This window comes from Bombyx mori, chromosome 26 (genome assembly GCF_030269925.1).
Source record: "Bombyx mori chromosome 26, ASM3026992v2".
NCBI classification, from domain to species: Eukaryota; Metazoa; Arthropoda; class Insecta; order Lepidoptera; family Bombycidae; genus Bombyx; species Bombyx mori.
In genome coordinates this window covers 7868221-7884583 of record NC_085132.1, presented here as the reverse complement: position 1 = coordinate 7884583, position 16363 = coordinate 7868221, and the positions used below count along the sequence as shown (strand labels likewise).

The following is a 16363-nucleotide window of genomic DNA, read 5'->3' as shown; positions in this document are numbered from 1 at the left end:
ATTATAATTTGCGTTATTACTGGTGGTAGGACCTCTTGTGAGGCCGCGCGGGCAGGTACGACCACCCTGCTTATTTCAACCGTGAAGCAGTACTGCGTTTCGGTTTGAAGGGTGGGGCAGTCGTTGTAACTATACTGGTGGCGCATTTACGTTGTGAATGTCTATGGGCTCCAGTAACCACTTAACATCAGGTGGGCTGTGAGCTCGTTCACCCATCTAAGCAATAAAAATTAAAAAAAACCTGATGGTGAATGGTTACCGTTGCTCATCTACGTCACAATGCCAGAGGCAGAGCCAAACCGCTAACTGCCCTTAAAGGCTTATATTTCCCCATGCACTTACAATGCAGAACTTGGAGTCTTTAGGGCATTCGTCCAATCTAGCAGCACTTCGATTGCTGCATGGCGTGATGGAGCCCACGCCGTCGCTGTACTGTCCGCACTTCCAGCATCTGATGGATGAAGCGGCCACGGCAAGCGACACGACGACCAGCGCTGTTGCAAGTCGGCTCGACATTTTCTGGGAACGAAATGCAGTTTATGTAACTTCTGAGAACAAAACGCAGCTTATGTAACTATCAATAGACAAATATTTTTTACTGGTGGTAGGGCCTCTTGTGAGTCCGCACGGGTAGGTACCACCACCCTGCCTACTTCTGTCGTAAAGCAGTAATGCGTTTCGGTTTGAAGGGCGGGGCAGCCGTTGTAACTATACTGAGATCTTAGAACTTATATCTCAAGGTGGTTGGCGGCATTTACGTTGTACATGTCTATGAGCTCCAGTAATCACTTAACACCAGGTGGTCTGTGAGTTCGTCCACCATCTTAGCAATAACAAAAAAGGAAAAGGATTACCGGAACCCACAGATGTACCATGGTGAATATTATCACTCATACAAGATCAAAATCACTTGTGAAGTATTTATACTGGTGAAACCCTGCCTATTTTTACCGAGAATCAATAATTCGGTTCGGTTTGAAGGATACGACAGCATTAGTACTGAAAACTGAGACCTTAGAACTCGTGTCTCAAGGTGGGTGGCGGCATTTAAGTTGTTAATGTCTATGGGCTCCAGTGACCACTTAGTCTTAAAAACCGGGAGCGTGAGCTCGTCGATCTATCCTAGAAAAATATTATAATAATCGGAGACAAATAGGCGCCAGTTAATAATAAACAGTATTGTATTGTTTTTATAATTTTACTACAACTTTTTAACTTGTCATGCCGAATATTGATAAGTTTCAAAGAAAATCTCAAGTATCATTTTAAACTGATCATTCGAAAAATCTACGCTAAGCTCTAACACAAAATTCAATCAGCTCAACTTAAGATGATAATCATGATTATGGAAACTAATATTTTTTCTGTTACGTAAAATCTTACGATTTTATTGTCAGTGTATTATTTCCGAATATTTTATAGTATTCGTGTTCACGGTCGACTAAAATACCCTTTACTGTAAAAAAAAATTACACAGATACCAAAAACCGGACTACAGGAATACATTTTAGCTAATTACTTAGGATACGGTCAAGCCTAATTACAAGTAGAGTAAGAGCCTAATTACAACAACCAAAAGGCAAGGTCTCAATCACAAAAATCGGGTAGGTACCACCACCCTGCCTATTCGGGTAGGTACCACCACCCTGCCTCTTCGGGTAGGTACCAGCACCCTGCCTCTTCGGGTAGGTACCAGCACCCTGCCTATTTTACTGGTGTTAGGACCTTTTGTGAGTCCGCGCGGGTAGGTACCACCACCCTGCCTATTTCTGCCGTGAAGCAGTAATGCGTTTCGGTTTGAAGGGCGGGGCAGTCGTTGTAACTATACTGAGACCTTAGAACTTATATCTCAAGGTGGGTGGCGCATTTACGTTGTAAATGTCTATGGGCTTCAGTAACCACTTAACACCAGGTGGGCTGTGAGCTCGTCCACTCATCTAAGACAGAAAAAAAAAGCAACATTAAAATAACATTAAACTGAAATTTTATCTTTAGTCAAATCTTTAATCAAAACATCATCATTTCTCACTTGGCTACCAAAACGCGCAAATTTCGAACAATAAATAGAACAAGCAAATCACATTTGCAGGTATATCACGCACCCCGTCACTCTGAACGCAATATGAATTATGAACGCGGTCAGGTCACAGAGGGATTTATGCTCCCATCGGATTCCTGATTCGGATAAAAATAACATTAAAACGGATTTGAAGATTAATATACACGGAATCGCAATCACGATGGGTTTTGCATATCCCTCTACATATATCTATCCTAATATCAAGACACGAAGATCTAAATTGCAATCGCTATATTAATATAAACACTGATTACTCATCGTTCCTTAAATTTTTTTATTGCTTAAATGGGTGGACGAGCTCACAGCCCATCTGGTTATTGGTTAAGTGGTTATTGGAGCCCATAGACATCTACAACGTAAATGCGCCAACCACCTTGAGATACGAGTTCTAAGGTCTCAGTATAGTTACAAGCTGTCCCACCCTTCAAACCGAAACGCATTACTACTTCCGGCAGAAATAGGTAGGGTGGTGGTCCCTACCCGTGCGGACTCACAAGAGGTCCTACCACCAGTAAGTCACATACGTCTTCTCACAGTCTTTCACATAACTCTCTTTAAGCGATGTTGAAGCTGCTATGACTATGATTCGGCAGAAAACTTTCTTATTATAATGCATTAGTATCTTCCAAACCAGTTGTATCACCTACCAAGTCATTTATTTATTGTGTATTCTGTTTAAATTCATCGAAAATGTATTAGTATTTACTTTGTAGATGTCTATGGACTCCAGTAACAACTTTGCACCAGGTGGGCTATGAGCTCGTCGTCCCATATAAGCAGAAAAAAGATATCGGTGTAATTTAATTATTACGAGTATATATTTAACTACACAATTAGACTACAGATGCTATAAATTTAGTTCTAAATACACACCCACTATTATAGCCTTTAATGTATGTATTAACATTGTTCTTGGCATGGAGGACAGCTGCATTTAAATGGCTATACATTTGCAATAAATCCAGATCTAAGGTAAAAATGCCCTTAGGGTGAATATCGACACAACTAAGCCACGACTACCATCGGTTTCAATGCGCGATGGCGATTTATATCACGATTAATGATCCTACTGAAAAATCTGCGATGTTAATTATACCTCTATGGTAATTCCCGAGCGTAATGGCATGTCCTACTTCAAACGAGACTTGTGGAGAATACTCGGCAGTAGGCAGCGACTTGAATGTGCTCCTGGCATTGCTGACCTCCATGAGTGCCGGTTATTACTCACCATCAGATGGGCCGTATGCTCATCTGCCCACAAGATCAATTTTTCATCCAAAATCACATACTCAAATAAATACTATCATTTTCAATCCTTGAATAATAAAAGGACCATTGCCAATTCCAATATTGTTTCACTTTTGCTCATACCGTTTCAGATCGCAAGCGTAATCACCGATAAAAATGTGGATCACGAAATGATAATCAAGAGTAAGTTTTATGACCAGCCGTGTGTGGACTATGTACCTTGGTACACGATTAACTGGGCAGTAGAGACGCCGAATTTTATGACGCCGGTTTTAAAATTTATTAGATGACTCTTTTTAGGTGGAGTCAAAATGGCTACGTTATTAATGAAGCTCTAGGGTAGTTTATAGCTTTTCTTGCAAGTTCGGGGTTTTACGAGATGGTCCCGAATTGAATTTTTCATTAAGCTTTATCATATTTTTGCTCTGAAAGCAAATAAAAAGTTGTTTTCTAATGTGATAAAAAATATATATAATGGCCTAATCGAGGTAGCTTAAGATACAATATTGTAAAAATCAAAGATGATAAACCAAAAGAAAAGCCGAAAAGTTGCTTCTAATGCTCCACGCAAAGTGAAAGAATAACATCGTGTAATAAAAACCAAACCCGCAAAATTATAATTTGCGTAATCACTGGTGGTAGGACCTCTTGTGAGTCCGCACGGGTAGGTACCACCACCCCGCCTATTTCCGCCGTGAAGCAGTAATGCGTTTCGGTTCGAAGGGTGGGGTAGCCGTTGTAACTATACTGAGACCTTATAACTTATATCTCGAGGTGGGTGGCGCATTTACGTTGTAGATGTCTATGGGCTCCAGTAACCACTTAACACCAGGTGGGCTGTGAGCCCGTCCACCCATCTAAGCAATAAAAAAAAAAAAAAAAAAAAAGAAAGAAAGTCATAAACTACCCACATTTTTGGTAAAATACTTAGCTAAATTGCATGTTTTTACATTGGTGGTGGAGAGGATTTTTTTAAACAGACAATCTTAAGAGTATTGAGTAGAAGCCTATGTACATCAAAAAGTGGTCTCACCATACTTTTTTCATCTGACACACGAAATCCCCGCTGTTGCAACTGCAGACAAATTTGAGTTAACTTTTACGCTATAGAGAACGTTAAAAAACTTGCATTAAGCACACTGAGGAAATGTGTAGAGTATGTGGAGCTGCTGAAACCAGTGGGGGGTTTTGACTTTCTTGCACTCTCGTCTGAACACAAGAGTTCCGCTCGAAACAGAGCCCCGAAGAAGCATGACTGTTAGCCGCGATCAATACTTTTTTTTTATTGCTTAGATGGGTGGATGAACTCACAGCCCACCTGCTGTTAAGTGGCTACTGGAGCCCACAGACAACTACAACGTAAATGCGCCACCCTCTTTGAGATATAAGTCCTAAGGTCTCAGTATAATTACAACGGCTGTCCTAACCTTCAAACGGAAACGCATTATTGCTTCACAGCAGAAATAGGCGGGATGGTGGTACCCACCCGTGCGGACTGACAAGAGGTCCTACCACTAGTAATTAAGCAAATCATAATTTTGCGGGTTTGATTTTTATTACACGATGCTATTCCTTCACCGTGGAAGTCAATCGTGAACATTTGTTGAGTACGTATTTCATTAGAAAAATTGGTACCCGCCTGCGGAATTCGAACACCGGTGCATCGCTCAACACGAATGCACCGGACGTCTTATCTTTTAGGCCACGATGACTTCAGAAGTGTTAACGTCACTACCTACAACTAAGTCCATTCACAATTCACAGAAACTACAATCCGAATTGGACTACAACGTCAAATATGAAATTACGGAACGTATTTCGAAAGCAACTATTCATATTTCGTTGTGAATTTTTTTAATTACAGCCCTACTGGCGGCAGGTAGAGCGAAGTCAAGTGCGCGCTAACAATGCGCCCGCCACAATGAACTCTACATAGAGACAGTGTTCCCACGTGTGGAAAGGAGGCTGGATCATATGTTCGTTCGTCTTGAGATTCTTGCGTTAGAATTTTGCAAATGTTTTCTTACGTGCAAAATTCAAATATTCTTTCAGAACACAAAACACGTAATGTACTTTAAAAAACAAATGTTCTAATAATAAACATCCCAGGGACCTAGTGTTAAGCATTCAAAAAAAAACCCATCAAATTTAATTATGAACAATCACTATCGCTCATTTAGATAATCCATGCCAAACTCTTGTTAAAATACTAATAATATTTCCGCGTACTTTCTCTATCTTATCTTCCTCGTGTTTAATGGAAAGACGACTCACAGCCCATCTGGTAATAATTTTACCACAATCGATAGATATCACAAAAATATAATTGTCGCCACACACCCTAAAACATGTATAACTCTAAGATAGATATCATATTAGATATCATATTAGATAATATAATATACTTGTGGTATATATAGTATAATAATATACTCCTTTACCGTGGAATTCATTCAGGAGACACATTAAACACGTGTATCGTCTTGCGTGATTGGCATTTTACCATTTATACAAAACTTCTGATCCCTTAGTTAGTAGCATATTGCTTCATCATAAACTCTGACTCCGAAAAACTGTTAAGTGTAGGGCAAGGCATCCACAGAACTGAAGTCAGATCCAACAAAAGACTGCAAATCTGTTCATTGTCTTTCAAATTAAGAGATCTGAAAATTAACATTTACTAGAGATCCCGCAGTAGTCGAAATTCGACTATAATTAATTAGAGTTGTAAGTTTGTACACTATTATGATTGTATTTTAAACTTCTATAATCACAAATTTCGCCAAGGCTACTTTATAAAAAAATATTAATAAAGACAAACAATATTTAATCTATTCTCAATTTGACCACAGACGTCAAGAACAAAAGTTTGACAATAAATAGTATGCATGCGTGTGTGCGTCAAATACATGGTATGTAGTGTGTGTAATGTTTTCTTTATTGATTTAATGTATCTTTTAAGCATTATTTAAAAAAAAATTTAGCATTGTGCACTTCTTCTCTATATTCTCTATAAGTGTGGAAAAATTCATACTCCTCCGTCCACGCAATTTTCGTAAAAAGGGATACAAAGTTTTTGCTTCACGTATTAATAACATTTATATTTGACAGCCAAAATTACAACCACTGTAACTTGAGCTCCAAGTTGCTCATAAGAAATCGTGTTTATATGTTTGTTAACAATTGCAGAGCTTTCTTATAATAACTTAAACCAATATACCTAAAGCACAAGACGGTATCTTAATGAAATTTACAAGAGTATTTTCCACCCTTTCCTTATTTAAAATTTTAATAAACTCCATATTTCGCTTTCTCTCAGACTTTGTAAATAAGTAATAAATTATGTTCTGTGCTCTTGGCGAAATAATATTTGTTCAGCAACATTAGATTACGTGGTGTGTTTTCGTAACTTTTAACAAGACTTATATAAAGTATATTACTTATAAGTCGTCTGTTATCAAAGGCGGCAATCTGTGCATTTGGACAAAAAATATATATTGAAATGTCATATCAGATTGATTTGAATATAATCGTCTCCTTCAAAGAATACGGTTCAAAACCTGTATTAAATAAAGGTTAATAGTTAACCTGTTATTTATCTAAGATGTCGTTCCGAAGAGTTTTGTGACTGCCAATGGAATACAAAGTCAATAATTCGTTTTTCTGATTTACCAATCATTGTCCAAAAGTCAGATTGCCGGCTTTGATAATAGTCGACTCTTATATCTTATGGTATTACTTATATATATTACTATAGCAATGTTATATGTATAGTATTTTGTTTGGTTAATAATAATATAATGTATGTTTTAATACACTTATGGAAGTTTTCGTATTTAACACGTTGAGCGCATTACGACCCACCGGTGGGCCTAGAGTGCTATACCATTCGGGCCAAGCCAAAATTAGGGAATCAGTAATTTCTATCAACTTGACATTTTCATTATCTATATAAATGAATTGCTGTTCGTTAGTCTCGCTAAAACTCGAGAACGGCTGGACCGATTTGGCTAATTTTGGTCTTGAATTATTTGTCGAAGTCCAGAGAAGGTTTAAAAGGTAGATAAATATGAAATTTCTCGGAATTAAATAAAGTTTAGGTCTTTTAATTTATCGATTGATGCACTACGAAGTCTGCCGGGTCAGCTAGTAAAATTTATAAAATGCGATAATTTGCATGGAAGATAAGAATTAACGAATTTTACGGTCTAGTTTTTAAGATGTTTTAAATGGCTTTAATCTTGATAAAAACTACAAGTTTCTATTACGTGTTAATAAAAAAAAATTGTGTATGCATTATTATAAACTAAAATTATACTTTCAACTCGATTCGTCCCCAAGATAATTATGCAATTATTGTGATTTTTGTTTGGTCGAATCGATTTAGTGACAAAAACCAAAAGTCTCCAATTCAAATAAATAGTTCCGATTTTCGTGTTGCACTGTTTTCGATTTTTTTGCTGATGTAATCTCCCATCTCTCCACCAAAATAGAGCCAAAGAGGGGTACGTCTGCGTATCACATTCGCCTTATCATCGATAGATAACGCTTTGCAACTTTGTTTTTTATTCCAACATCATAGAAGCGATTTCAGATCACGCCACAAGTATTTTTTTTAGTTTGAAATAAAATAAATCATTAAGTGAAATAATCTTCTGAAGCCATTGTGGCCTAAAGGATAAGACGTTCGGTGCATTCGTAAGTATGCTGCGATGCATCGGTGTTCGGGTACCTATTTTTCTAATGAAATACGTACTTAACAAATGTTCAAGATTGACTTCCACGGTGAAGGAATAACATCGTGTAATAAAAATCAAACCCGCAAAACTATAATTTGCGTAATTACTGGTGGTAGGACCTCTTGTGAGTCCGCACGGGTAGGTACCACCACCCTGCTTATTTCTGCCGTGAAGCAATAATGCGTTTTGGTTTGAAGGGTGGGGCAGCCGTTGTAACTATACTGAGACCTTAGAACTTACATATCAAGGTGGATGGCGCATATACAAAAACCAAAAACATTAAAAAGATTAATAAAAAGCACAATCAAAATCCTACCAGATTATTATTTCCTAAAAGGACAACCTAATCGTATAAGTCGAGTTTAAATGCTCGGCATTAAGAATTTTAGACACGTTTTATCATTCGGATTTTCAGAGTTGTTGCAACTGACAGACCGCCCATGAAAAAAAAACCTTTGCTATTATTGTATAGTGACAAGCTTCGCGGGCCTAAATTTAATATATCGGAACGCCGCAGGGAAATAACATAATTCGCATAACATGCTTTATAATACATATTATTATGTATTTTCCAGTGTTTTTTTTATTCCCCTTATAGGCAGACGGCCACCTGATGGTGATGGACTTCAGCAATGCCAGGAGCAGAGCCAAGCCGCTGCCTACCGGTATTTTCTTAAAGCCTGGTATTTTTTTAATATTGGTATTTTTTTAATGTCTGGTATTTTTTAAAGCGCTTTTCATCCAAGTAACAAACAAAAAAATTGTTTTAGATTCCGTTTCAATCATTAATCTTAACTGTCAAAAGAATTAACATACTAATCTATCTATATATTAATACGAGAAGCAAAAACTTTGTATCCCGTTTTACGAAAATTGCGCGGACGGAGGAGTATGAAATTTTTCACACTTATAGAGAATATAGAGAATAAGTGCACAATGCTAATATTTTTTTAAAATAATGCATAACAGATACATTAAATCAATAAAGAAAACATTACACACACTACATACCATGTATTTGACGCACACACGCATGCATACTATTTATTGTCTAACTTTTGTTCTTGACGTCTGTTGTCAAATTGAGAATAGATTAAATATTGTTTGTCTTTATTAATATTTTTTATAGTGTGGTCTTGGCGAAATTTGTGAATAATAAAGTACATATAAAATACAACCATAGTAGTGTACAAACTTACAATTCCAATTAATTATAGTCGAATTTCGACTGCTGCGGGACCTCTATTTAAAGGTAAAAGTACCTTTAAAAGCGTTGTCAATAAGTACTATAGTCCTGAAAAGAACCGAGGAAAGAAAGTCAGCGAACTAAATTATTATTACTAAATTACGTTTTGTATTTTAAATGCATATTAAAAAAAATTAAAAATGCCCTCTATCTACGCAATTTAGTATTCATAATAAATAAAGGTGTTGACTTTTTACAGACGCTGCTTATGTTGGGAGCCCTCTGATTGCGATGACAATCCTCCGATAAAACGGTTCCCCATCCATATGTAAAAGTCACCGGACATCATAACCGAAGGTCCACCGATATTTGAAGTGACCTGTGAATAGTGACTTAATGAGAAGCGGACTTTTCATCATTTAGTTGGTAACCAGTTAGACTACTGGATCACGAGATAGTATTATTATCAATATTACTAGCTGACCCGGCAAACTTCGTAGTGCCTCAATCGATAAATAAAAGACCTAACCTTTTGTATAAAATAAACTTAAAACAAACAAAAGGAATCCGTTCGACGGGGGACACATCAAAGGAAAAACAAAATTGTTATTTTTATTTAATTCCGAGCATTTTCATATTTATCTACCTTTTAAACCTTCTCTGGACTTCGACAAATATAATCCAAAACCGAAATTAGCCAAATCGGTCCAACCGTTCTCGAGTTTTAGCGAGACTAACGAACAGCATTTCATTTTGATATACTTATATATAGATAGATGTGTTCGATTCACTACTAAAATGTTTTTATTTTTTCTCATAACTATTATGTATATATCTTGGAGCTACAAAATCTGAGAAACCCCTAAATTGTGTGCTTCATAATTAACGCTGCCCGTACAAAACAAAGTTTTTCCGAAAAACAAATGCGAACAAGAAACTTTGTGGGACGCTCCGAGTGGTTTGACAAGCGCTGAGCGTGACTACGAGTTAGAGTGTGACAAATGTAGGAATCACGTTAAAATTATGGACCCTGTATAGCGGTTAAGTGCTCACTTTGACTTCTTCAAGCGAGATTCGGAACGTCTTCTTGTTGTATCGACTCCATTTATTGTATTTACAAAGATAAAAAGGTCCGTAGGGTTATATCTTTTCGGTTTGCTGAAGATAAGTTACACGGTACAAAGGGTCCCGTTTATTCTATGATCGTTTGATCAGAAAAGGTTTTTGTTTCTTTTTTTTTGTATTATAGATATAGATACAACTAGATCTCATCTGCTTATTCTGTGATAAGCTTAAAAATGTTTTTTTAATTCTCTTAATGAGTATTTTTTTATTGCTTAGATGGATGGACGAGCTCACAGCCCACCTGATTGTTAAGTGGTTAGTGGAGCCTATAGACATCTACAACGTAAATGCGCCACCCACCTTGAGATTTAAGTTCTAAGGTCTCAGTATAGTTAATACGGTTGCCGCACCCTTCAAACCGAAACGCATTATTGCTTCTCGGCAAAAATAGGCGGGGTGGTGGTACCTACCCGTGCGGACTCACAAGAGGTCCTACCACCAGTAAATGCATGTTCTATCATATTCCTATCTGATCTTAAATGGTTACCGAAATTCCACCACTTACCTTCATGTATGAAGTCTAGCCTACCTTTCAAGTCTCAACTGACAGATGCCCATTCTTCAAATCAGAAGGAATAACGGCAGTAATTGAAGAATTGCGATGCCTACCGCTTCGGCCTTAAAATACTCCCTACCGTAACGAATTATGAAATTACTTCTTAATTGTGGAGTCAACTTTATATTCATAAATTCAATTTGCATCGAAGAATCCGAAGGCATTACACTCAACATCAATAATGACCATTGACAATCGGCGACGAACTAAAAGCCAACTGCTCAATAACAGACAAAAGCAATCACTTTGGTCCATCTATGCGCTTTGTGACCAGTCTCGAGGCTCTCGCTAAAATGGACTTAATAATAGTTTAGTAAAGTCCAGTTTCCGTCGGCACCAAGATTGGCTCGAAGCCAGACTAGTATAATGAAAGCGATAGGCAGCGAGCGAATCTTAACGCGCTACCGAAACTCAGTTTCGTTGGTAGCTGTTTCTGTCACAGAGTATTCTGTAAAGAAGATGGCAACAAATTATTAAAAGAAAAAGAGAGCAATAATTTTAATATTGCTATCTCACTCGTCTTTAATGCCACTTCCTCAGATGCTTGCTAATACGTGTCTATATGCAGAAGTTGTAAAAATCTGGCTTCGTTCGGCATGTGCGTCAAAGTTTATTTTTTTTATTTAGACACACCAACAGCAATACACACAAAACATTAAAGCTTAAAGTTAACAAGTATAGAATTGAGTACTGGCATGTACAGCAATCTCTTATAACACACTATGACATGTTACAGCAATTGTACAAACAACGGAAAAATAGGTTAAATTAAAATGTTAACAGTAACGACATAAAAAAAAAAAAAAAAAAAAACATGAAAACTAGAGTTAGCTATTTAACTACTTAACACTTACTTAAGTTGACGAAATAAATAGAATAATATAGTCAGCGATTTGAAATCTATTAAGCACTTTACTAATGTCCTTCCTAAAACAAATAGTATTAAAGAGAAAATATAAAGTACTCAGTGAAAGTGTCAATTTTAAATTAGTCGAATAGAAATAGAAATAGAATTTGAAGTCGTCGTGGCCTAACGGATAAGACGTCCGGTGCATTCGTATTGAGCGATGCACCGGTGTTCGAATCCCGCAGGCGGGTACCAATTTTTCTAATGAAATACGTACTCAACAAATGTTCACGATTGATTTCCACGGTGTAGGAATAACATCGTGTAATAAAAATGAAACCCGCAAAATTATAATTTGCGTAATTACTGGTGGTAGGACCTCTTGTCAATCCGCACGGGTAGGTACCACCACCCTACCTATTTCTGCCGTGAAGCAGTAATGCGTTTCGGTTTGAAGGGTGGGGCAGCCGTTGTAACTATAATTGAGACCCTTAGAACTTATATCTCAAGATGGGTGGCGCATTTACGTTAGATGTCTATGGGCTCCAGTAACCACTTAACACCAGGTGGGCTGTGAGCTCGTCCACTCATCTAAGCAATAAAAAAAAAAAAAACTGGCAGTACGCAACTCACACGGAGAAACAATGAAATGTATAGTGTACATTTCAACTAATTTCAAGGTTTAATCTCGATATTTAATTGTTAGGATGAGACATCTATACTTAATATTATAAAGCTGAAGAGTTTGTTTGTTTGAACGTGATAATCTCAGGAACCAATGCTCCAATTTGAAAAATTATTTCAGTGTTAGATAGCCCATTTATTGAGGAAGGCTATATCACGCTAAGACCAATACAAGCGGAGCACCAATAAATAATGCTTCAAAATCGGGTTTTCTTTCCCTTTTGAGAGTTTCGCTAAAATAATGTATGACAGAATTGTTCCCCTTTAAGAGATCTAAAAAAAGTCTGCGACAATCTTAAGGTTCGCTCACTATAACATTTTTTATGCTAACCAAATTTGTTCTAAAATAAAGCATTATTTGTGAACTATTCCACGCGGACGAAGTCGCAGGCAAAAGCTAGTTTATTAAATTTTTCAAACTTTATTGTCTCAAGGTGGGTTGCAGTATTAGTTGCGTTATCTTTGAGGTACAATGCCTACTTGACCCAAGTCCGTGAGCTGGTTCCCTCCGCATCAAAAAAAGCTTTAACATTTTCCACGTAATATGTTTATTTTTTTAGACGCCATGTGATGCTTTGATGTACATTAAGCTGACTTTAATCTATACGAATGTGTCACTTCTCTTTATATTCTATGTCAAAGTTTGGGAAGTGGTTAAAGCCCGCGCCGTATTGTGAGGTGGTCCCGCTGAAATCCTGTGCTTTTAATGGAACAGAGAAATTAATGTGCTCTGTACTTCAAAGTATTTACTTTCCTTCCTGCTTGCCGATTGAAAGTGCTTTTAAGCTTGGTTTTTTTTTTCTTATGTGAAAACATTTAGGTTTTTCTTTTTGTTTGATCAAATTATATTTATTACTATATTAGTAAAACTAGCGACCCGCCCTCGCTTCGCTTCGGAAACATTAAAACACACATGAAACTAAAAAAATAAAATAAAAAATAAAATAAAAAAGTAGCCTATGTTCATCAGGGACAATGTCGGCTTCTAATGGAAAAAGAATTTTTCAAATCGGTCCAGTAGTTTCAGAGCCTATTCGAAACAAACAAACAAACAAATCTTTCCTCTTTATAATATTAGTATAGATATAGATATAGATATAGAAAATATAACATCTTAACGTATTTGCTATTTATATATATTATACCAGCTTTAGTTACAAGGCGCAGTACACCTGTTATAGTACCAGTTTGTAGTACCAGTAATTCAACATCACTCTTAAGTTAAACGGTAGTTCATGTTGTAATATTTATTGGCTTCACTAACTATAAGTAATCAAGTTGTAGTATAAGTAGTTACTTGAAGTCTGTGAGCAGGTCGGCCAATCTAGAAAGTCAAAAAATTGCGCCTATGTTATCTGAATGAATAACAGAGCTTTGAATCAAAATTTGTTGAAGTACATTTCAGCTTATTTCAAATAAATAATAGCTTGAAAAAACTAACAAAATACGCTTTTATGGAAAATCTAAATAAAAAATAGAAACTAAATTTTAATAAATTTGAATTAATAATAGTGTAAGAAAAAATTATTTTATTGTAAAAAAGCGTGGGGTGCTTTTCAGGATATTATCAAAATAACCCTTCTACTCATATCTGTTCATAAAATATTTATAACTACTGATGCCATGCACCCACGCATTTTTTTACAATAAAATCATTTTTTCTTACACTATTTTAATTTAAATTTATTAAAATTTAGTTTATATTTTTTAGTTGGATTTCTTAAAAGCGTATTTTGTTAAGATTTTGTTAATTTAAGATTTATTTTCTATTTTTTAGTGGGATTTTCTATAAAAGCGTATTTTGTTATTTTTTTAAACTATTATTTATTTTTCATGTTTTAGATGAATTTAAATCTTTTTTATTATTTTTTTCGATTTTTTTTTATATTGGGTTGTCATCATTCGAGTTAATCATTTCGAGTTAATCTGACGTTTTGAAGGGAGTCAAAATCATGTTCAAAGATTCCGTTACAAACTAACATACTAGAAAAACATGATGGTCATGTTACTAGCACTACTGTCAATTTGTCGTCATGTCTCGACCGGGTATCCGTAAATGGATTCCCCAGCGTTAAAAAAAAAAAAAATCACATTGTAATACTTATGAACTTCAGTAGCCACTTAAAGCTAACGTTGGACCGTGGATTCGTTCGCCCATCAGTGTATAAAGTAATCAAATAATAATTACCGGCCGCCATTAATGTGCTGAGTCACTGAATCATTAACGCACATTGAAATCCTCACTCGGGTGAATTAATATGAGTTGGCTTTATGTATTCTTTTATCGCAATTGTGTTAATGACTCGTTTACCTTGTGATGTGGGTTGTATCAATCAATAAACGTCACAGGATAATTGTAACTAAGTTACTTTACAACTAATCTGATGAGATTATAAATTGACGGTAGGTTGTATTATAAATAGCTACAAATCACGTACTGTCAATACTTAAGCAAATCAATTTAGACTTTATTTTATAGAAATCATGGTTTTGTTTTTCTGCTCCTTCTTGTCCTTATCTTCTTTATTATGTGGCAAAATGTCCTGTAAAATGTGCCCACTTAGTTTCTCACCGGATCTTCTCAGTGGGTCGCGTTTCCGATCCGGTGGCCGATTCTGCGAAGCACTGTTTCTTGCTAGGGCCAGTGTTAGCAACACTTCCAGTTTGAGCCCCGTGAACTCACCTACATGTTATGGTGAAGCTGAAATAGCCTCTCAAGGCTATCAGCATACGTAGGAGAAAAAAAAATCGGTTGTCTGTAAAGTCGGTTTACTGACGATAGTTGAACGTGACAACGTCATAAGAAAATACTGATGGAATGGTTTCATTATTCAATTATCGCAATTATCGTTGCTATAAACAATTGACACCACATTCACTTTTCACTGAACTTCATACTGGACGAAAACTTGTAAATGTATTATTGTATAGCAGCTGTCCACGCGGATACATCGCTCACTCAAGTAGGAGAGAGACAGATGTCGAACGCTGCCGAATGCGGAGGCCGATTGTGCCTTTTTGTCGCTCGTTGCGCGCTCTCGCTTGCACTTCAAGCCTTAAATGCAACGCCTCAGAGCGAAGTAACGCCGCATGAGTCATGTTTTTTCGTGCGTGCAGCCGGCTCCATCGAATTATAAGACGTTGTCACGTCAAAAATCTAAAACGGTACGTAAGAATTTGCTGCATGAAACAGAACTGCTGAAAACAAAACTATAACAAAAAGTCTAAGCACTTACATCTGATTACCGCCATCATTAAGAATTACGAGCCGCGTACTACGCCTGTGAAAATTACATGTCACACGCTCGCTCAAATTATCGTACTTATATTGTGGCCTTAAAATATTATTTGTATTGTTGTTAATCTACATCAAGAACTAGTAATTTTGTGAATAGACGTGGACGTTAAGGATAACAAATCTGGTGTACTCATATCGAGCGATTCGACTATACTGATGTTCAAATACCGCTTAAGGACTTACCCAAAATTTAATGACTTACCCAAAAATCAAAGGCGCAAATTTTCTAATTTTCTTAATTATAATAATAATAATAATTTATTTCTTTTTCTCTTAAGGGTATAATGATAACATGAACAAACACAAATAGAAATTAGCCCTAAAATTTATTTTGTAAGCCTTTGAAAGAGCTGAAGTCTGTACTGGGTTCAATGACCTGTATTACTGATCTCCAGGCTCACTCCTTGTTAATAGATTAGCTTAGGTTAAGTCGTGAATAGATGCTGCGGACTAGTGTTCAGAGATCATTAGGTGTTATCATTTAAAAAGGTCATTATGCGCGCGCGTGTGTGTGTGTATCATGTATTATATAATTGAGACATAGAGCTCCAACCTCAAGATTGGCGGCCGCACTCACGTTGATACGTCTACGGTCTCCGT

General features: G+C 36.5%; 1 protein-coding gene across 2 annotated transcripts in view; it reads right to left on the bottom strand.

Moving 5' to 3' along the window:
• The window catches only part of LOC101745937 (uncharacterized), a 76257-nt gene that overhangs the window by 27999 nt on the left and 31895 nt on the right, over nucleotides 1-16363 (bottom strand). For both annotated transcript variants that reach the window (XM_062676342.1, XM_038020681.2), the window contains exon 2: nucleotides 343-519. In XM_062676342.1, coding sequence (XP_062532326.1) covers nucleotides 343-516 — 174 coding nt within the window. In that variant the 5' untranslated portion in view covers nucleotides 517-519. The remainder of the gene's footprint in view (nucleotides 1-342; nucleotides 520-16363) is intronic.